General features: G+C 43.5%; 2 protein-coding genes across 9 annotated transcripts; both read right to left on the bottom strand.

Moving 5' to 3' along the window:
* Positions 1 to 116: 116 nt before the first annotated feature.
* LOC109867001 (INO80 complex subunit D) lies at positions 117 to 15,068 on the bottom strand. Of its 7 annotated transcripts, none has more exons than XM_020455933.2 (11): positions 14,432 to 15,068; positions 13,347 to 13,438; positions 12,740 to 12,986; positions 11,813 to 12,624; positions 11,250 to 11,355; positions 10,933 to 11,157; positions 10,539 to 10,642; positions 10,202 to 10,335; positions 9,870 to 10,096; positions 4,327 to 4,484; positions 117 to 4,005 (listed from the first exon to the last, which is right to left on the bottom strand). In XM_020455933.2, exons 3-11 carry the CDS (start codon positions 12,955 to 12,957, stop codon positions 3,005 to 3,007), a joined length of 2,985 nt encoding a protein of 994 aa, XP_020311522.1. In that variant the 5' UTR covers positions 12,958 to 12,986; positions 13,347 to 13,438; positions 14,432 to 15,068; the 3' UTR covers positions 117 to 3,004. The 7 variants fall into 7 exon arrangements, with proteins under 7 accessions (XP_020311522.1, XP_031651391.1, XP_031651400.1 ...); XM_031795531.1 differs by having other exon boundaries at positions 14,536 to 15,068; XM_031795540.1 differs by lacking the exon at positions 14,432 to 15,068 and adding an exon at positions 13,965 to 14,414.
* Positions 15,069 to 15,378: 310 nt separating this feature from the next.
* Positions 15,379 to 21,570, bottom strand: LOC109866990 (NADH-ubiquinone oxidoreductase 75 kDa subunit, mitochondrial). 2 transcript variants are annotated; one of them, XM_020455913.2, is made up of 19 exons: positions 21,448 to 21,570; positions 20,815 to 20,891; positions 20,341 to 20,435; positions 20,107 to 20,214; positions 19,920 to 19,996; positions 19,737 to 19,818; positions 19,458 to 19,588; positions 19,155 to 19,340; positions 18,905 to 19,039; positions 18,700 to 18,814; positions 18,193 to 18,338; positions 17,977 to 18,105; positions 17,657 to 17,786; positions 17,399 to 17,559; positions 17,142 to 17,296; positions 16,833 to 17,008; positions 16,611 to 16,745; positions 16,308 to 16,380; positions 15,379 to 16,228 (listed from the first exon to the last, which is right to left on the bottom strand). In XM_020455913.2, exons 1-19 carry the CDS (start codon positions 21,459 to 21,461, stop codon positions 16,137 to 16,139), a joined length of 2,217 nt encoding a protein of 738 aa, XP_020311502.1. In that variant the 5' UTR covers positions 21,462 to 21,570; the 3' UTR covers positions 15,379 to 16,136. The 2 variants fall into 2 exon arrangements, with proteins under 2 accessions (XP_020311502.1, XP_031651432.1); XM_031795572.1 differs by having other exon boundaries at positions 20,341 to 20,670; positions 21,448 to 21,473.
* Between the last annotated feature and the right edge of the window lie 1,400 nt (positions 21,571 to 22,970).

Raw genomic sequence — 22,970 nt, 5'->3', positions numbered from 1 at the left:
GTAAATGCAGCCCTTGACAATGTGTAGGACAAAAGGCCCTGAAGTTTAATGGCTAATCTAAGGCAGCGAGACATGTCCGAATTGTCCATATAGAAATAAAAACACTGCACAACCCGTCAGCGAATACCTCACAGCAAGTTTTATTTATACATCCAAAAAACAGATCAAATTATCACACTATATACAGATATTACATACAGTGTTTATACACATATTACATCATTTGTACACAAGAAAAATATACATAAAAATGTAAACCTTTGTATACAAAAAAATACCTTAGACAAATTAAACAAGGACCAATAAAAGGTGACTAGATTATTATTAGCTCATCCTATCATGTTTAAAAACAGTAATACAGTACATTCAATGAGTATAGGAATTTGTCAGCCAATCTCTCAGATTTCAAGCGCCCCGTGGAGTTGGATCTATATCGTTGGTGGGGAGTCTAGCTGTGCAATGTCTCTCATCTCATGCTTTGAATACAGCAGTATCGCCTTGCTTGCGCAAATTCAAGACCACTTTCCAGCCCACCTAATTCCTAGGGGCTGTACATCTAGGAACAACAATGGGGTGGTCAAGCAAAAGAAACAAACTTGAGTCTGCTCTGGTAATGTGTCTCTTTGGAACTGGGAGAAAGAACTAGGCCTTCAGTTGGAATTGGGGCCTGCTCAGGTCTTAAAAATATGTGTGTGCAGTTGACAGCTGTTAGTAATCCGTATCCTGACAAAATACAAGATGCCTACTAGGTGAATCTCTGGCCTCTCAGTCCTGTTTAGAGCAGGTCAGCGATGTCCTCCAAATCCAAACTGATTACAGGTGCTGTTATGTATATCCCTAGTACTTGCAAAGAACATTTAAAAAAAAAAGGTTAAAATGGTATGCAACGCTATGGTTGGATTTACTGCTCTCTAGAGTGATCCAGTAGTAAATGAGGGAGAAATGTTGTGGCTTTGCACTCAGCTGTCAGGTTGTCTCTCCATGCAATACCAGTCTTTCAGCAGCAAATGCTTGCCAGAATGTAATAGCTATCAAAATGACTGTCTTACATAATTATAGACATTGTCTTATAATTGACAGTGTACAGAAACATCGATCATTCCACTTCAGATAAATGAAGAGTTCTGCTAGCCATTAAAACAAGAGAAAGGTTTCCATCAAGCACTTTGCAAATGGCAAGATTTGTTTTATTTTTTGTTTTACTTCATTTTCAATCCATTGCAACTCGTTAACTCACCAATAAAACCCACTGTAGAGATTTCTACCCTACAAATATATCTAATACTTAACACTGAGTATCTTTCAGTTAAAAAAATATATACCGAACCTCATGGTTTACTGCTGTAATAAGAGTTATTAAAAGCAGATAGGACAGAGTTGTCAGGTACAGTCCATCCTCATTCCCTAACCAAACAGTTAACAGAGACCCATGCTTCATTGACCTTAATTCACCTGATAATAGTTTTGTATTACAACAGACAGTGCTATACCTCAAATGCTCATTGCACCAGTTTACATCAATGGTGTCACTACCACAGACAGCTAACAGAGGGTTAAACAAGGGGGCCATAATTTCACATCCATATACACATCCACTGTATCCATATACACTGCTAGACTAGTGAAAGACAACATTCTGGTCCTTTACTGAATGAGTTCTGATATTGAAGAGAACCATTTCCCCCCCACTGGGTTCCTGAAGTAGAGAGTTTCTCTTAGGAGGGACCACATGCATGCATGTCCCAATAAAAACGCCATTATTTAGCAAGACCAGAGAGCACCATGGAGAGTTGCGGACAATAAAGCCCCTAGATATGGCCATTACCCTTGCAATAACAGTGACCCTTTTTCCCTTTGCTATTTAAAACTAAGTATGACCCAAGAGAAGCTTCCTGACCTGGGCCCGGTTTCCCAAAAGCATCTTAAGGCTAAGTTCATCGTTAGAACTATAGGATCCTAACAATTAACTTATAGCCTTAAGATGCTTTTGGCAAGCTGGCTCCTGTTCAGTTACAGACAGTCTATATCTCTACTCAAACAGATTAGCCTTGATTTAGAACAAACTGTTTATGACACAGGAGTTATACAGGCCCCAAAATATTTCTGGTCCACATTGGTATGGATTACATAATGAAGATACATAAAGTGAAGACTAATACAATACATTACACGACTGTGACCGAGTATGGCAATGTGTTTATTGCTTAAAGTAACAAGATTTACCTTCAAGTGTCTAATAGGCCACCCGTAAGGAGTTCCCCAAAGAATGGTGAGGTCAAAAGACCTTTTACATTTGAGTAAACCGATAAAATAACAAATATATACACAATATTAAAAAAAAGCTGTTTAAAAGTGGTTCGGCCAAATTGTGTCTGTTAAGTCGTGGGAGGAGATAAGTCTACTTCATGATATTCGACAGAGCAATTTCCTCTGTTGCTTCATAATGGGTCACACACAGATGCCTACAAAGGATCTACCCTAGAATCTCTTTCAAAGGTGAATGGAATGAGGAACAGATGAGGCGATGCAATGATCATAGCAAGGCAGGTTATAGTTGAAGACTTAAGACAGGACTAAACTGGCGATACAAAAAAAAAAAAACAGACCACTGATTGAGGCTTTGTCATAGAATTCCCTAGCACTGTTGCGGTCACTATGATAGGAATAATCGCTCCTAAAGGTACTTCCTCCAATGTTCCTCCAAGTGAGTCCATGTTTCAACTAAGGGACCTCCCTCCCTCCACACAAACGCTGCCCAACATCTCCTCCTGCTGGTGAAACCCTCGAGCGGCATTCACATCAAACCACTGGACTCTTGCATACCCTTTTCAGATGGCCAAATGGCTATAACATCACCAAATCATTACAGTTAAGGAATATCTGAGGTTGTGGAAATTCAGATAGTATAGTGCACCGTTACCACATTTCACACTTGAAGTAGATGGAAAATGCATCGACTGTGGGTGAATGAGTGTCTAGAGTCCATGGTTTGACCGGCTCGCTCTCAGTCACTGTGTGGAAAAGGGGGTGTTGCACTGTTGGCACTTGCAGCGGTGGCACTAGCTATGGAGAAGCCAGTGGGGGGTGCCGTGGAGCTGTGACTGGGCTGCACGTCCTTGGGGATGCCACTGTGGGAGGCCAGCTGGTGGCCAAAGGCAGCGCTGAACTGAGGGAGCTGCTGCTTGGACTGGGTGGACGTCAGGAGGTCGCGTGGTGAGGGATTGGGGGGAGCAGTCAAGCCCGTCAGGCCGCTCTGGGGGATCGCTGAGAGGGCAGCCATGGGCTGCAGGGTCACAGAGTGGGAGGTGGAGGAGGGGGGAGTGGAAAGAGAGGTGGATATGAGGTGGCCCTCAGGTCTGATGAGGTTGCCAAACTGTGTGGGGTCAGTGAGGGGCAAGTGGAGGTTGTTCCAGGAGGACTGCGGGGGGCCTGGTACCCCGCTCAGAGGGACCTCCACAAGGAGAGGAGTCTCTGTCTGGAAGGAGGTGGCATGGGGGGAGGACATGTGGTCACTATAGGGGGATGGCACATGCTCGCTGCTGTAATGGCTGCCCTGTGGAGACGAGGTGGGCACTTCAGGCTTGGCCAGGATGTTGGGCTGGTGTGTCCGGGGGAACGTTCGCTCTGACAGGGGGCTCTGTGCGACTGTGGGGGTGGTGAGGCTAGGCCCAGGGGGGGGGGCCTGGCCCTGGGGCTGCTGAGGTGACACCGCAGAGGAGAAGTGGCCTCCAGCAGAGTGCAGCAGGTTGTCCTCCAGCTCCAGGCTGGAGAAGTTCTCTGGGGGGATGCGGCCATTGAGCAGGTCCCCAATCCCACCCGGCTGGACCCCTGGCCCAGGAAACACTGCTGCCATGACCCGATGGTCCACTCCATCTGCCTGCGCCATCTCCGCCATGGAGGTCAGGCACACCAGGGAGTCTGGGTAGGAGCCCATCAGCCCAGCCTGCAGTGCTCGCACCAGCTCTTCAGCCTCCTCCGTGGTGGGTAGCAGCTCCCCATTTTTACCTGAGGATATACACAACTTTCTTACCCACACCCTAGGAATATACCAACAATCTCCCTTTCTCAAGAGATCAAGAAGAAATGGGAGTAAATAGTTGAGACTCTCTTATTCAGCAGACAAACCGGGTCAAATACAACAATTTTTTTTAAATAAAAAAATAACAATAAAAAGGATGACATCACACACATGCTAAAAATACCCCCATTGGGAAAGCCTTAATCTAACTGAGGTTATATTGCAGGTCAAATCTAAAAGTATAAACTAACATTCATGAATAGGACCTTGAGCAGTGAAATCCATGACAATAAGCAAATGAAGTGTACCTTCAAACAAGTCAAAGTCCTGCAGGTCATCGGGGAGCCTGGGTAACACGTCCGAGAAGTCTTCCTGGTTCAGCTCGAGGTCGTTTGGAATGTCTGCCATGTCATTGGTGATGTCATCAGGAAGCTCATCAGTGCTCAGTTCGGGCGTCGAAGGACTCCTGCCACCAAGACAGCTTCATAAAATACAATTCTCAGTGCACACTGATAGGACTGTGCAGTCGTTTGTGACAATATATTGATACTACTTATGTACATCTTTCCCTTTCAAGACGATTCGATACGGATCTAGATATAGGCTCCCATTTATACAGGAACCATACCTCTTAGTTTGAAACAATTCAGTGCAATTCTGTTTGATTTGAGAGCAAATCTATGCGATTCGGTTCGATGCACTAAAACCATTCATTATCCATTCTAAATTCAAATCTGCTGCTGATGGAGCTCATGAGCTGGGTCTCTCTGAGCATGCGTGCGTGCTTGTACTAGTATCCTTGTGGGTACCGGAAATCCCTAAAAGTCCCCACAAGGATAGTGAAACAAGGAAAATTATCCCCATGTGGACATTTCCCACATCCTCATGAGGACAAAGGCTATTTTACACTCGGGGTTTAGGGTTAGAATTAGGCTAAGATTGGGGGATTTTGAATGGAAATAAAATGTTAGTTCCCCACAAGGACAGTAAAACATATGCTGTGTGTGTGTGTGTAAATTATGTATGTCAGGGATGGGCAACTTAGATGGGGGTGGGGGCCACAACAAAAATCTGATCATGGGGGGCTACAGTGGCTCACTGGTCTGCATACCCACATATGTAGTCAGAGCCAGCTCTAGACTTTTGGGGGCCCTATCTTAAGAGTTAATTTCCTGTAATTCTACACATTTTGCCATGGGCCGCAGAACATTTTTAACAGTTTTAAAGAAGGTTTGTGGCAAATCTACACATTTTGCCATTGGGCAGAGAGAATATTTTCCAATTTTGTAACTAATTTCCAGACATTTTACTCATTTTGCCATGGGGCAGAGAGACATGAGCAATTTTACAGTTCATTTCCTGCAAGTTTGCACATTATGCCATAGGGTGGAGAGAAATGTTAGCAGTTTTTATAAGATATCTGAGTGAGAGCTACTAACAAAATCATTGGGGGCCCCACGGTTGGTAATTTAACCATGATTACAAGTTTATCCCCAAAAAGTCTAAGCCTTTGAGGCGAAGAGGGGTTCTACTAAGCTAACATATGGAATTGTTTTAAGATGATCATATCATGGATCATTTAGCTAGTCGATGATGAATTTTAGGACCCCTGTCGGTATCAAAAAAGTATTTAATAAAATATTGAATTTGGCCTTTACTATTATAGACATAAAAAACTAAGTGAATAACATTCATAAATGGCAAAAGTCAAAAAATAAATCATAAGGTTTTGAAGTATCTGTCCTATATCTAGGAGATATAAGAAAGCTCAGGAATTATTATATATAAATATAATTTTTTTTACGCATATTTAATCCCTTTTTGGTGGGGGGGGGGGGACAAAACATTTTTTTTTTAAACGCTACCAGGTTACCATCATACGAGTCCTGTGGGGGTCGTAGAACAAGGCGGAGAACGTGAGAGCCTCATCTTTACACACAGACATGTTAGTTTGTAGGCCAAACAGTTTGCATGCTACAGACGTTTTTGTGAAGACTGTTTTTCAGGATGTCTCCTGGTCGGACAAACAGCACTGTAGCTCTGCCACTTTCCATCGCAGTGGACTTGCTGGACTGAGATGAAGCCCAAGCAAAGAACAGATCTCTACCTTTTTATGGATCACTAGTCACGTTAATAATGCCACTTTAATAATGTTCACATATCTTGCATTACTCATCTCATATGTATATACTGTATTCTATACCATCTTTGCATCTTGCCTATGCCGCTCGGTCATCACTCATCAATATATTTATATCTACAGTTGTGGCCAAAAGTTGAGTATGACACAAATATTAATTGTCACAAAGTCTGTTGCCTCAGTTTGTATGATGGCAATTTGCATATACTCCAGAATATTATGAAGAGTGATCAGATGAATTGCAATTAAGTCCCTCTTTGCCATGCAAATGAACCGAATCCCCCCCAAAAACATTTCCACTACATTTCAGCCCTGCCACAAAAGGACCAGCTGACATCATGTCAGTGATTCTCTCGTTGACACAGGTGTGAGTGTTGACGAGGACAAGGCTGGAGATCACTCTGTCATGCTGATTGAGTTCAAATAACAGACTAGAAGCTTCAAAAGGAGGGTTGTGTTTGTAATCATTGATCTTCCTCTGTCAACCATGGTTACCTGCAAGGAAACACGTGCCGTCATCATTGCTTTGCACAAAAAGGGCTTCGCAGGCAAGGCTATTGCTGCCAGTAAGACTGCACCGAAATCAACCATTTATCGGATCATCAAGAACTTCAAGGAGAGCGGTTCAATTGTTGTGAAGAAGGCTTCAGGGCACCCAAGAAAGTCCAGCAAGCGCCAGGACCGTCTCCTAAAGTTGATTCAGCTGCGGGATCAGGGCACCACCAGTACAGAGCTTGCTCAGGAATGGCAGCAGGCAGGTGTGAGTGCATCTGCACACACAGCGAGGCAAAGACTTTTGGAGGATGGCCTGGTGTCAAGAAGGGCAGCTAAGAAGCCACTTCTCTCCAGGAAAAACATCGGGGACAGACTGATATTCTGCAAAAGGTACAGGGATTGGACTGCTGAGGACTGGGGTAACGTCATTTTCTATGATGAATCCCCTTTCCGATTGTTTGGGGCATCCGGAAAAAAGCTTGTCCGGGAAAGACAAGGTGAGACCTACCATCAGTCCTGTGTCATGCCAACAGTAAAGCATCCAGAGACCATTCATGTATGGTGGTTGCTTATCAGCCATGGGAGTGGGTTCTTGCCTAAGAACACAGCCATGAATAAAGAATGGTACCAACACATCCTCCAAGAGCAACTTCTCCCAACCATCCAGGAACAGTTTGGTGACGAACAATGCCTTTTCCAGCATGATTAAGGAAACTCCCCAGACCTTAATCCCATTGAGAACTTGTGGTCAATCCTCAAGAGGCGGGTAGACAAACAAAAACCCACAAATTCTGACAAACTCCAAGCATTGATTATGCAAGAATAGGCTGCCATCAGTGGCCCAGAAGTTAATTGACAGCATGCCAGGGCAGATTGCAGAGGTCTTGAAAAAGAAGGGTCAACACTTTAAATATTGACTCGTTGCATCAACTCCATGTAATTGTCAATAAAAGCTTTTGACACTTATGAAATGCTATGTAATTATACTTCAGTATTCCATGGTAACATCTGACAAAAATATCTAAAGACACTGAAGCAGCAAACTTTGTGGAAATGAATGTCATTCTTAAAACTTTTGGTCACAACTGTACATATTCTTATTCCGTCCCTTAGATTTGAGTGTTTTGGGTAGTTGTGGAATTGTTAGATTACTTGTTAGACTAGCTGTGACACTAGAGATTCTGGGTTCGAGTCCAGGCTCGGTCACAACTAGCCGCGACCGGGAGACCCACGGGGTGGCGCAAAATTGGCCCAGCGTCGTCCGGGTTAGGGGAGGGTTTGGCCGGCAGGGTTGTTCTTTTCTCATCCCGCACTAGCGACTACTGTGACGGGCTGGGCGCAATGCACGCTGACACAGTCGCCAGGTGTACGGTGTTTCTTCCGACACATTGGTGTGGCTGGCTTCCGGGTTAAGCGGGCGTTGTGTCAAGAAGCAGTGCGGCTTGGTTGGGTTGTGTTTCGGAGGACGCATGGACCTCGACCTTTGCCTCTCCTGAGTCCGTACGGGAGTTGAAGCAATGGGACAAGAGACTAACAAAAAATTGGATACCATGAAATTTGGGGGGAGAAAAAAAATTCTTGAAAAAAAAAAAAGGATTTATTAGATATTACTGCACTGTTGGAACTAGAAGCACAAGCATTTTGCTACATCGCATTAACATCTGCTAACCATCGGTATGTGACCAATACAATTTTATTAGATTTATGGCGATTTTTTAAAATTAAGTTAATAAGATTGGCGCAAGGGTGCTTCAATCTACGCTAGGGGTGATTCACTACCAAATGTTCAAATTGCACTTTGTGTAATGTACTATTCTAACTCGCAACAGTAAGTTGAGACCCTGGTGTATGTACATGTGTAAATGATGTAGGTCTATGGTGTATACTATTTAGGCACCTGATCTGAGCCATCAGGGAGACTAGACATCTACCACCCCACTACCAGATTAGGGGGGTTAATGTAGCCTGTTTTTTTGTCCCCCCCCCACACTTTGGTTTTGACATCCCCATCACCCACTAATTTAAAAGTAATTTTTGCAGATTAAGTGTTTGATAGTAATGTATCAATATTTATCGTTTACAAATCAAAATCGAATGGTTTTGACAGTTTTTAAGTTTCATGGCTTTGGCCATGCAGTGCACCTCGCAAAAGTGATTCCTCATTATGAAATGATCAACTTTACCCTGTAGATCTAAAAATTACCATATACACCAGGGCTGCCCAACCCTCTTCCTGGAGATCTACCGTCCTGTGGGTTTTCAGTCCAACCCTAATTTAACACACCCGATTCTACATATTAGATGCTCAACTAGCTGAATCAGATATGTTAAATTGGGGTTGGACTGAAAACCTACAGGACAGTAGATCTCTAGGAAGAGGGTTGGGTAGACCGGATATACACAGATTGTTTAAAGCTGCAATTTGTCACTTTTGGGCGACCCGACCAAATTCACATAGAAATGTGAGTTATAGATATGTCATTCTCATTGAATGCAAGTCTAAGAAGTTGTGGGTAGATATGTTCTATGTGCTCTATTTCTATGCTTCCTGTTCTTAAATTTTGTTTTTGCATCTTTTACTTTCAGTTTTGTACAGCATGCTTCAATCAGCTGAAAATACAATATTTTGGGTTATTGAAAAGATATTTCACAGCGGTTTAGATGGCACAATGATCCTCTACACTTGTTTTGTCACAAACTGCAATTAGGCAAACTATTAGAATTTTAGCAACCAGGAAATGGCGGAGTGATTTATGCATATTGTACCTTTAAAGCAAAACTATTGCTGATCGAAAACCTGAACAATCAAAATAAAATATACTGTAAGCCCAGTTCAGCAGGTATAGCCAGATGAGAGCTGGTCAGCGTGCGAAGCTTGGCACAGTGAGCGAAGCTTGGCACAGTGCGCAGTTTGACTAAGCTACTGATATGCCTGTTAACAGTTACATGCTTAGTTTGACAATGAAGGAGAGGACACGTCAGTTGTCACAAAAGACTACGTAGAAGAAAGTAATATGAGCAACAACAAAAAGATTAATGGGAGATTCGTAACATTTGAATACATTTTTTGACGATCCATGGATTGGTGTCTGTGGACCGAGGCAGTCGTACATTATCTTAAAACATTTGAATCGGGGACAGATGCGTATCGTTACATTCCTAGTTAATACTAGAGCTGAGAGAGGACGAGAGAGAGATTAAGTGAGTGGGACAGACCTGATGCTAGCCTGGGTGGGCATGGTCAGGCTGGAGGAGGAAGGCATTCCCAAGTTCCCCTGGGGCAGAGCCGGCGGGATGGGCTTTTGGGGCCGCCATGGCCCTCTCCTCCTCTTCTTTTTGTGTTTCTTGGTGAGCGCCGGCGGTTTGCTCTTCTTCCGCGGCTTCCGCTGCTGCTGTTGCTGGTGCTGCACTCTTCTGTTACCATCCCCACGCAGGAAATTGTCCTATAGGAAAAACACATGTCCACAAGTATAGTAATACAGAGCAGATACTGTGCCATAGGCATTACAATGGCAACGTTCCAATTTACTGACTGAAGGGGAACTCACCATCTTTTTGGCATGCTCCTCACAGAGCGGTGTCTGATGCGTGATGTCAAACACAGGGATGGAGCATTGTTGTCCATCTGCAAATTTGGCTGTGCAACTGGAGAAGAGCTGCTGGGAGCGATTCAACAGAACGTCTGCAGAGAAACCGTGAAGGAAACACTCCAATGGAAAAGATAGCACACACAGTCACGTGTCAAAAACAGGACACATCATTTGAATCTGTTCGCTAAGTTGCAATAAGACAAGTTAAAAAGCCATATTCCCCAATAAATTACAGTTTAGGTATAAGAGTTCCGTGTGCCATGTAACTGATGTAAGGGGTTGGTGAAAAGGATACGCTGGAAGCAGTGTCGGGTGAAGGGTAGAGCTTGGCTAGTGCAGGCCCGGCCCTTGGTACTTCCAGTGCAGATTCCCGCCTCTGTCTCCTGCTGCCCCAGCGCACTGAGCAGAGAGACAGACCCACGCTCAGGACACAACCACATCAACACTTCCTCAGCTATTCACAACACAACTAGCATATCAACGCTCTTCAGAACACAATTATCATTACTGGGGACAGGTGCTTCTCCTGATCACGTGACCAACTGACCAGGAAAGACTTGAGTATCTAGGGCCTGGGCACTAATTATAACTTACCTCACAAATTTTGGGAGATTATCCATTGACAGATGGTATTGAAGGAGACTAACCAGGCCCTAGGGAGTTTTGAGTCCAGTGTTGAGTGTGGGTACCTTGATGAGGTCTGGGAGACCTTGCGCAGCTCCTGGATCAACTGGCCAGCACAGTCAGGGTCTTTACTGGCGGCATGCAGCAGGGCTTTGCGGAAGGCATAGCGGTATCTCTTCTGGCGCATGGTTGCCCTCTCCTGCCTGCACAAGTGCTTGTATTTATCCTGGAGGTACGAGCACAGCCGCGCCAGACGTGTTCTCCGAGAGCTACCGGCATCTTCATCAGAGCTGTGATGGGAACAAAATAAACAACAGTCATAGCCTATTCATGTCTGAATAAAATGAGAGCCTAACTATGAGCATGTGAGAAAGCAACATACACGTCCTGTATGTGTCCTTCCTGTAGTCTCCAGGCGTTGTGATATGGTGGAACTCTCTCGGCCTCCACGTCATCATCCTCTGCACTGTCTTCAGACCAGTCCAACCCTGGAAGAAGATAGCCTGTTAGACCAGCTGGCCTCAGCAGAATAGTCAGATCATCTATATTACACAGATCCCATGTCCCACAACTAATAAGCATTATTATTTTATTTTTTTAAGTAATAAATGCCTTTTGTAAACTAACACTTAGACTTGTCTTTTCCTACTTTTCCTACTATGCTGATACCTACTTTGAGGTAAAAATGTACTTACTATAACTGAGAAAAGCGGTTGTTCCACCTAGATATCTTAAGATGAATGCACCAACTGCAAGTCGCTCTGGATAAGAGCATCTTCTAAATTACTCAAATTGATTCCCCCCCCCCACTAACTGGTCTACTGACCAATCAAATCAGATATCTTCACATCAGATCAAAAGAACAATTACATAGTGAAAAAAAAAAACATCTGAATTGTGCTGCCTGTGTAAACTCTATTTAACATGGATAGGAAGAAGAGGTACCTAGATGAGGGAAAAGGTCTCCGTGCTCCTGATGTCTTTGGGCGCAGAGCTGTACCAGATGCTGTAACCTGGCCAGGCAGGCAGGGGGAGGTGAGAAGGCAGCTGGGCGCATGGCCACCATATGCCGCTGAGTGCTGTCCCAGCTACTGGATGGCAAGGGCGTGGCAGTGAACAGAGCTTTCCTGCTGAGGGGGGGACCAGAGGACTGCACCTGACTGGGAGCCGTGTTGGGGGGCAGCCCGACAGGCAGAAAGGCGGGAGTCTGAGGTGGAGCTGGCTTGCATAAAAAACCCTGCTGCTGTCCTGGGAGGACAAACGAGGGCATGGTGGAGTGCTGGGGGGGCTGGAGGAGTCCTGCCTGCTGTTTACGGGGGAGGTGAGGGTGGAGGGGTGAGGAGGGGTGCACACGGGGAAGAGGAGAGGGGCTAAAGTGCTCTAAAGGTGGTTGGAAAAAGTCAGTGTCGTGATGGTGGAGCTGGAGTTTCTGGCTGAGCACCAGCCGACTGTGTAGTTTCTTCCTGACAGCGGAGCCCTTCCGAGCAGCGCACTCTTCCCCGTTTGTGTCGTCCTCATAAAAGGCAAAAGGGTCCAGGATCTCCCCGTCTGGGAGGGGTAAGAGACGGGTGCAGGGTGGAGAGGGTGGCAGCTCGTCCAGGCCGTTGGAGGCCTTTAGGGCCAGCGAGGGCACAGTTATGTTAAGAGCCACTGACTCCAGGTGAGGTCGTGAGCGCATCTCCTCCAATGTATCATGCTTCTTCTTCCGCTCCTTCTTGGGGATAAACCCAAGAACTTGGAGGTGGCTGTTACAGTATCTGTGGAACACACACACGTTTAACAAGCTGTTCACAACTATGACAGATGGGTCAATGACAAAGACCTACCGTCCTCGGTGCAGAGAACAACTTTCTATTGTATCGTCACACCCACCTGCGGTCCTCAGACTTGGGGATGGGGTTGGTGCACTGTTGGCTGTTGTACTTGGCCACATATTCACATTGCTTGAAGGGGGCAGTCTTATCCTCCAGGACATGACGGATACAGAAGGCATAGCCATTGAGCCTGCGCTGCTTGCAGAGCTTTGGGCTGTATGAGCACAATGGCTTATTGTCCACCTCCGAGAAGTGGATGTGTTTGCCCTCATACATCACGTGACTCTTGTCCTTGAGAACATCAGCTGATGGGAGAGGAAGATGCCAGGGAAAACCATAAGTCTCACATCATACACAGTAATGCAGAGACTGCCCTGAATATGCAAACAAGACAAACACAAACAGACTGGGGGTACAGAAATAAACATTTACAGCTCCCCTGACTCTATAGTTTGACTTGTTAGCAACATCACCATGCACAATTCAGGAATCTAATCAATAATTTGTTCATGAGGTACGTAAAACATGCACACATGACCGAAATAATCGGAGGATCTGTGGCATGACTTCATGTTTGTTTAATTCGTTTTTTAACCAATGCTGTAAATGGACATTTCTGGCTTAGGGCAATCAGTTGTAGAAAGTACTGTAATGCTTCCCCATACCTGTGGCCACAGTACATTCATGCGCACGAGGATGCAGTCAGACTGAAGTTGCCCGTTACATGCAAATAAATACAGGATGTGGAAACGCTGTCCTGTAATGTCACAATGTCATTTTCAGAATGTCACCAGTTATTCCATTAGCTAGTTAACGTTAGATAACCTTGAATTAAACGAGGCTCTCATAAAAATAGAACTATTACCTAACTAACGTTATGATTAAAACTGAAGGAATAGCTCGCTAGCTAATACATGCACACTTCTTGAGCGCATTGAATTAAATAACGTTAAGTAAACTACGTGTCTAATTATCTACTAAACAGCCCGACAAATACTAGTTAGTTATCAAAACAAATAGTTAGCTACCATATTTACTTACTTGCTACCTATCGTACATTAGCTAGCAACTTAGGTAACGTTAGCGAGCCGAGCTAGATAGCTAACGTTTGCTATCTAGCTAGCTACATTTCTTGGGCAGCTAGCTTGCTAACGTTAGTAGATAGTTAACTAGCTACATTCTGGTCAATTTACACACCTCCGAAAAGTATTGGCATTGGACAACCATTACAAATGTATATGATAACGACATACATTATCATACATAACTAGCTAACTAGTTACCTTATACAATTGCCACTGTAGCCTACTGTCTAGCGATATGTTGGTAGCTAACGTTAGCACATTAGTTAACATTAGCCAACTACGCTAAAAACACAAAAGTTGCGGTAGCCAGGAAACGGAAACATCAATATACACCAGAAGATGTCTATGAAATATTATGCTCCATTTTCAGCAAACTGAAATATATTTGATAATATAAAAATATCTTCAGACTGGGATTTCACGAGAACCAAACATACGGCAAGGGGAGGCACAGAGGCCCGTTCAAAAAGGCCTTCAAAACAAAACATTGCATGCAAGTCATCTGATCATCTTCTGTTTAGAAAAATACATTTAGGTGATTAATGAAACGTTGTGAACGTATGTATATTATATTACAGCTCATTAACCAGCTATAATTAGCATATGTTGTGTGATACAGATAACAAATCAAACGTTTCAACATTAAACAATAAGGCCTACCAGACCTAATAATCCTAGGGCCTTGAGTAGCAAAGTCGTCCTTCTAGTCCTGAGCCATAACCGGGCTCCCCAAAAATCGAAGTCGAGGCTGTGAAGAGGCTTCGCTTACCTTCAATTGGTATAGGCTATGTAGGGTATTCACTCCGGAAAGACTGTAGAAGTGCCAGAAGAATCAGCTTGCCTATTTGTGCATCGATAATCTATATTTTAGGATAGTAATAATGCTCCTATTCGAATACAATATAATTGAAAATACTGATGCATGTAAATGAGGTTTATCCACAGCAAATATTAGCAGTTGGGAGCTGCTGAGGATTTTAGTTCAGTCCACAGTAGACTCCTCACAGCACCACTACAGGCACTGCGGAGACATGACAACAGTCCACTGTACAACAACAACCTCTCTACCATATTGGAAATTCAACTTTGTATTAGCTACAGCAGTGAAGAAATGCAATTTTATGTATTGCCGAGTACATGCATGGCAATGCTAATTGGAGTGTAGAGTAGCTACAGTTATGCGCTTTGAAACAAGTTACATTTCCCTACTTATATCAACCTTATTATAACACGTCACGGTTCTATCTGGCAACGGCTGATATCACAGCATTCTTTATGAATGAGTTCTCTCTACCCTGGCTGCAACACTGTTGCCCAATGCTGATGCAGCTAGTACCCATCACGTCTATTCCTACTAACAGCTTGTAACTATACAAAGTTATAGGGGAACACAGCTTTAGTGTAATACTTCACATGAACGTATTCTTCTTTCCTTAGGAAAATAAGTCAAAGTTAGATTTTCGGTTAATTTCTCTGCTGTAGAAATCAACATTTCTGATAAGCCTGCCTTATTGGTTCGCAATGCACTTGTGACATTCTCACCAGCTCAATTTGGCTCATTACAATACATGCATTTGTGGGTGTGTGATTATAAAGAAGTATTTCATGAAGGTTACATTTAAGTACATTTAATCTATTTCAACAGTGTAATAAAAATATTTGTGATCACCGATATAAACTGTGCTACAGTGGTACATAAGACATTCCAATGTGATAGATTGTGCTGACCAATGGCTCTATTCAGGCTCCATCTCCAAAAATTAAGAAGAGTTTGTGCTTTACCATTGACTACTTATGAAGAAAAATAGATTTATTACACGTACTCTTGTATACATTATCTACAAAGCAGCGTATTCTCAATCATTGGGGAAAATACAATCTATACACAATTCACAGTGGTACGGTAATATACATAGAGGAAATAAATGATCTATGCCATTGTCAGCTGGAAGACTGAAAGGTGCTTGTACTGCATTTGGTCATGAGGAAGTTGTGTGTATACTATAGCATAGGAAGTTGTGCGTGTAGGAAGTTGTGTGTATAGCTAGGAATGGAAAAGGCATCTATTACAATAACTTTACTGCATAATAAATATGTTTCTATGGATGTGCCACAGCTGTTGTTAAAGTGAGAATTGTATGAGGTACTGCATCTATTGCATTGACTTTATGACATACATTCGTATATTTTTGTAGGTGTGCAAATGATTTCTATAGGTGTGTGAGGAGTTGAACAGGCATCTATTACAATGACACTGTACGGCACATCTATGGATATGTCTATGGATATATGTAGGCCTAATGGTTATTTCTGCAAGTATGTGAGAGTTACATGTTACATTTAGAGAGGAATGACCCTGAAAACAGAGCTTCAGCATATGGATGGTTCCTCTATAGCTTGGGCTCCTTCTGTTACAGCCTTCACACACTTAGCCATTGTCTGGGAGGCTCTGCTGATAGGATCTGTGGAGAAGTGAGAGATTTTAACACAACATTCACATACAGTAGTAAAGAAAAGACAGAGTCAGTAGGCCTGTCTCACCTGTCATGTAAAAGTCTCGAACAGTGAGCTGTGGAGGAACCAGAGGCTCTGTGAGGATGGTCTGATTCACAGCCTGAGGGAGAAGACAGAGACCATTAGTTTACAACCTAATTAACCATAGGGAGCAGACACGAGGCACGAGTGTGTTTAAAAATGTAAAAATAACATGTTCATAGGAGAGGTTTTCCTCAGGCCAACTATTTTTCCTACTTCCTAAGAAGAACACTAACAATATTCTTTAGGGAGTTCCAGGGAAGACAGAGGCATTTGTGTGGGTGTACTATATATAGTGTTACAACTGACCTTGGCCAGTTCATTTGCCTGCTTAAAATAGTTAGCCTCCTCCACATCATCATAGCGCACCAGGTTGGGTGAAACCTCCGCCAATCTGTCACGCACCTCATCCATGGTCTCATAGGGCAGTGTCAGTCCAGCAAGCTATAGAAAAACGCCAACACAGTTAAGTCATGAAATTGCTACTGAACACATTCACTGACTGATAAGTGCGGTGAACCAGTAGTTTACCTCAGATATGGCGCGGATGATCTTCCAGTCCTCCCTGGCCATGCCTGGAGCAGTCACAGCCAGCCTAGTCTGTTGGGCGCGCCCCTCAGTGTTCACATAGGTGCTACATTTCTCTGTGTACGCTGCTCCAGGGAGAATGATGTCAGCCATCGTCGCCCCAGCGTCTCCATGGTGCCCTGTGTAGAGTTATGGAACAAAAACGACATTCAGTCTGGCGCAAGACTCACTTAAAGATCATGGATATTATTGTTGAAATTCTTTACACCAAAGATTGGTGTTATGTCTCTGTTGTGGAGGAGCTTTGCTGACCCTGATAAATGATGAAGCTGTCCTTTGCCAGGTCTTGGCGGGTGATGCAGCCAGCATCGGCCCCAAGGAGGAACAGGACTTTGGGCGGATTCTTCCTGATGGCCTCCACACCTGGCTTGTACCCAAGATCCAACGCAGCTACTTGACTGGCCACCCTGTAGTAAGTAAAAAAAAAATAGGGATTTTGCTGTGAAAACTAATAAAAACAAATTCTACATCAATCTAAATGTGAGATCAAGTACAGTAGTAGTTATTACCTGTGAAGCACATTGAGAACCTTCCAGCTTTCCTCCACTCCACTGCTGACACGGGCATTCTGAGCAATGGTAGACACTGCTGCGTGTATTGCGCCCCCATCCTCTCTCTGTAGGGAACCACTGCCCAACACCACAACAGGACACTTTGCCTTGGCAAGAACCTGGGAACGAGATTTTAAATAACTGTTGATGTAGCAAATTCTCCATGACAGCACTTAGTGGCCGACCATGAGAGACCTGTAAATAATACATGACTACCTTAGAGAAGGGGTGGGTCCCAGCAGCTATTTCCTGCAGGACCTTAGCAGACTCCCCAAGGTGATCGTATGTGTAGGTCAAGTCCACCTCCTGCCCCACCAAGGCTACCTGCAGCTCATTATGAAGCCAACTACCCAGGGTACAACATGAAGCATGCATACCAGTCATCTCAATGGTGTAAACATGTTTCAGATTTATAGTTTCCACTTAAAGAGAGTGCGTTAATCAGGAGCTGGATGCTGCACACAGCTCTGACAGTTTACATGCTAATTGAGATGCCAGTGATTTTTGTCAGCACTTAAATCCCATCCCAGCTATACCTCTTCCTGATGCGTGCGTTGAAAAGTGGTGCCTCATAGCGTGGGTTGGTGCCAACTAGGAGCAGCAAATCAGCCTCTTCAATGCCAGCGATGCGGGAATTCAGTAGGTAGTTTGAGCGCAGGTCAGAACTATAGTAAATAGAACCCAAATCAGGAATGTTCCACTGAGATCTTATCTTAACCACTGTATTCCCCTCAGACTCAGCCTTGCCTTACCCAGCCCCAGCCATGGGGAAGATCTCCTCAGTACATAGGCGGTCACTATTCAAGCGGTTCAGCATGTCTTTCAGGGCGATTAGAGCCTCTGCATCCACCATCCCTCCTACAATGGCCGCTACACTGGTGCCTTGGGCTCCTTGCAACTGCAAAAGTAAACACTGATGTAATAGGCTACTTGTGTCTACACACCATTTAAAAGACTTGCACACAAACACAAGAACATCAACATGGAAATTCATGAATCACAACAGATCATGCTACATCTCAGGTCATGAGACACTGTGGATAAACTGTTCTCTCGTTGTTTATAAACATTTAAAAAATGGTTTTTAATTGAACTTTTATTTATCTAGGCATGTCAGTTAAGAACAAATTCTTATTAACAATGACGGCCTACACCGGCCAAACCCAGACGACGCCGGGCCAATTGTGCGCCGCCCACATAACATGGAGGAAGGTCCGACTGTAAACAGAAACGTTTAATATGCCATAAATATCACATACCACCCCAGCCACTCTAGTCAACACATCCTCCCAGGAAGTGGCCACCAGCTGTCCAGACGCATCCTTCACCATGGGCTGAGTGAGGCGCTGCCGCTTCAGCCCATCGTAGGCAAACCTGCCATCGAGGAAGAAAATGAGTTCACTGTTAATTCAGACAGACAAGGCAAAGCAGTGTGGATTTGACATGAGCTGGTCCTCAGCTTACCTGGTCTTATCTGAGATCCACTCCTCATTGATGTCCTCATGGAGACGGGGCAGAATCCTCATGACCTCACCACCCCGGGTGCTCACTACGATGTTGCTGCCCACCGCATCCAGCACATCAATGGATTCAGTCTTCCTGTGAGGAGAGAAAGGTTCGTTGATAACCAACAAGGTCTATGTACCACTACTTGTATTCCATTTCAAGAGCTGGCTTGTATTGTATTCAAAACAACATACTGTAATGCACATACCTGGTCTCCCAGGGTCGGGAAGTGAAGGCATACGGCTTGGAAGTCAGTGCTCCCACAGGGCATATGTCAATTACATTCCCAGACAGCTCTGACATGAACATCTTCTCCACATAAGTGCCAATTTGCAAGTCATTGCCCCTTCCAGTGGTTCCCAGATCCTCCACACCTGCAATCTCACTGGCAAAGCTGCAAAGATGGAAAACATTATTTAGCACATAGATAGCGGTCCCCTTTTGAAATTATTAGTAATTATTAGTATAATTAATCCTTCCAAGGTGGACCGTGATTACTAGTCTGACTCACCGGACACATCGGGTGCACTGGATACAGCGGGTCATGATGGTCTTGATGAGGGGACCAATGTTCTTGTCCTCAACAGCTCTCTTACTCTCCAAGAAGCGGCTCCGGTCACTGCCAAACTGCATGGACTGGTCCTGCAGTCAGCACACAATGGCAAAAACATGTTACTTTTACAAGTCCAAAAGTCCATTACCAGTTCCTTCCACTTGTTGAATCATCATCATTACTATCCTCTTCAAGAGGAGATTTAGTTCTAGGAAACAATGATGACATATTTTTTACCTGAAGGTCACATTCTCCCCCCTGGTCACAGATTGGGCAGTCTAAAGGGTGATTGGCCAACAGGAACTCCATCACACCCTCTCTACCAGAAGAGGGTAAAACAAAATGCTATAGTACTGGTGACGATTACCAAATAAGAAGGTAATGCAAAGGGATGATGTGTTTGCAGGTGATTCTTCCTACCTAGCTTTCCTTGTTTTGTCAGAGTCAGTTAAAATGTTCCAACCCTTCATGACTGGCATGGCACATGCTGCCACTGGCTGTAAAGAGATGTGCTTGTGTTGATATTAAAATAAGAGTGTACACCATAAACAAGGGTACAAGTACACGCCAGCCAATTTAAAAGCTTCAATCACCCATAAGAACATACCTTTGGAGCTTTCTCAATCTCCACCAGACACATCCGACAGTTCCCTGCAACTGACAGGCGCTCATGGTAACAGAAGCGAGGAATCTGCACTCCCACCTTTTCACATGCCTAAAACAAGATATCAATAAAGTCTAAAGTAATTGCCAAAGCAGTTACTCTGTATAAACATCTGACAAGACATTATATTCTAGAGTCAAGTATTTGTCAAATATCAGTGATTAGAGCCCCCACTACCTGCAGCACTGTGGTTCCTGGTTCCACCATGAGTGGCTTCCCATCCACAAATACCTCCACCAGGTTACTGGCTGCTGCTGTAGCTGCATTGTGAACTATAAACACATTTTTTTTTTATTAAACAGTCTACATACTTGTATCAAAAAACACCCTCCATCTTACTCTTTGTATTTCACACAATGGCATAGACTTTATTATCCCAATTTCAAATTGAACTAATTAATTATGTAGTGCACCATCACAATAAAAGGCCATTTTAACAAACCACCTGCACGAAACTGAGCAGATCGGATATCACCATTCCAGCCAAGCCCTGACAATTCTGTTATCCTGCAGATAATCCGTGAGCAGAATAAAGTAGTCACAAGGACAACATGGGCACCTGTGCCATACGAATTGTTCACCTCTTATTCCTTCATGTATAATAACATATCATGATATTATTAATACTGTTGGTAAATTTATGAGGCCTACCATTTTTTGTGATTGCCACGCTCCCTGTAGAGTGAGCGACTCCGAGAGCGCGACTCACCGCAGGTAGACGCAACATGCTGAAAACGAAAATATGGACAGGTAAAATAGCCAACTAAAAATGTAATTTCATCAACTTTACTTGCCATTTAGAAAGTGCAATCACTTCCATATTGGCAAGCAGCATCACCTGATATTTGTGTATAAAGATTGCTTGTGTGTTCAGACATACGCTAAGTACGCAAGTGATGCATTTGGCATTAACCCGTCTCTCCTTAGATTAGACAGGAATAAAAAGATTAACGTTAGCTGTGTAAATGGCTAGCTAACATTAGCTATAAGGTAATCAGTCGCATATTTATTTGTAAAGCTACATAGCAGTTGCATATTTATGATAAGAAAACAACCGCTTGCAAATGCATAACTGCTATCCCTGACAACACTGATCCTTTATTTTACTATGGCCATGAACCATCTATACTAAACGCTAACGTTAGCTATCTATTTTTACAACCGTCGCACTTCATGGTGCTTTGACCTAAACTAGACATGATGGATTTCAAAACACCTTCAAATATCACACTCCTCTTATACATTTAAAATGTAAACACGAGAGCAGTTATTGCAAGTCCTTACCTTGCCACTAGCATCGGCAGTACCCCAATGGACACCACTGACTGCGCACTTTCTCTATTCAAATGCGACACGATTAGGTAATTCCCGTAATATATGCCGCGTTCAAAACAACTTGGAACTCGGAATTCTCTGACTTCAGTGCGTTCAAGAAAACTGGGAACTCGGAAAAAAGTGCTCCGACTGGGAAAAATCGTTTTGAACGGTCATCCAACAAGAAATTCCAAGTTGGAAACTCGGGCATATTTCTAGAGCCCCGACATTCCAACCTGAAAAAAACCGACGTCATGCTTTGACCTCGTTCTTTTTCAAATTCCCAGTTGTCTTGAAAGCATCATCCTAATGTAGCCTAATAATGTTGCAATCTGGTCATACATTACCATATCTCTATGGGGATGCATTCAGTACCTACAAAGTGAAGACAGCCTCTCAACAATAAACATTGTTGCTACCATGTTGTTGTCATGTTGTGTTGCTACGTGTTGTGTGTTGTGTTGCCATGTGTTGCTACCATGCTATGTTGTTGCCTTAGGTCTTTCATTATGTAGTGTTGTCTCTCTTGTCCTGATGTGTGTTTTGTCCTATATTTTAATTACATTTATTTTTAAACCCAGCCCACGTCCACACAGGAGGCCTTTTGCCTTGTGGCAGGCCATCATTGTAAATAAGAATTTGTTCTTAACTGACTTGCAGAATTAAATAAAGGTTCAATAAAAATAAATAAATACAAATAAATTATATGAGTATTTTCAAATCTGTAAATTAGTAGTAGCTACTAGTCTTTTATAAATCTGTAATTAGTAGTAAACTAGTCTACTGATTTCTTTGCATGTGATGTGAGAACTTCAGACATTCTCCCTGGCTGAGCAATTCATTTCCATCCATGACATGCACCTGGATTTGCTTCCCTGAGATGCAATTGACTATAAAATGGCTTTTCATTCCTATCTCTATTCAGTTTAAATCCCCAATTAGGTGTCCAAAAATCCCAATCTGGTTTCATTCATTCCAGATTATTTTTCAACAACACCCCTCATTTGCCTAATCAATTAATCTGAATCAAATGTCAATAGCCCACTATTCCAAGTGTTGTGTCAAGATATTGGCAGAAGACATGGGGTGATTAATACAACAATGATACAGTTGATGTTTCCTCAGGCCATGGTTCCAGATGTGGACCACATTACCCAACCAATCTCAACTCATCTGGGTTTGTTTACCAATAACATTTACATTGAAAAAAACTGGACTGAACTTCAGGAAGACAGCAGTTAGGATTATGTGATATATTGGAAATCCACATATTTGAGAATGGAGAGTGGCAACACACTCTCTAGCTATAATTGAATGCGTATTAGATGTTCACGTCTTCTTGTGTATTCTTCTTTGATCAACTATGCATGTGGTATGTTTATTCCATCCTCAGTGTACTCTAACCTTAATGAGGTTACAGGCAATATCCTGTTAGTTCCCTGGAGATTGAGCACCACTCTATATAGCAGCACTCCTGGCACTGCTTCCTTATA

This window comes from Oncorhynchus kisutch, linkage group LG2 (genome assembly GCF_002021735.2).
Source record: "Oncorhynchus kisutch isolate 150728-3 linkage group LG2, Okis_V2, whole genome shotgun sequence".
Classification (NCBI taxonomy): Eukaryota; Metazoa; Chordata; class Actinopteri; order Salmoniformes; family Salmonidae; genus Oncorhynchus; species Oncorhynchus kisutch.
Note: the sequence above shows the minus strand (reverse complement) of the source record. Positions and strands in the feature narration are given on the sequence as shown.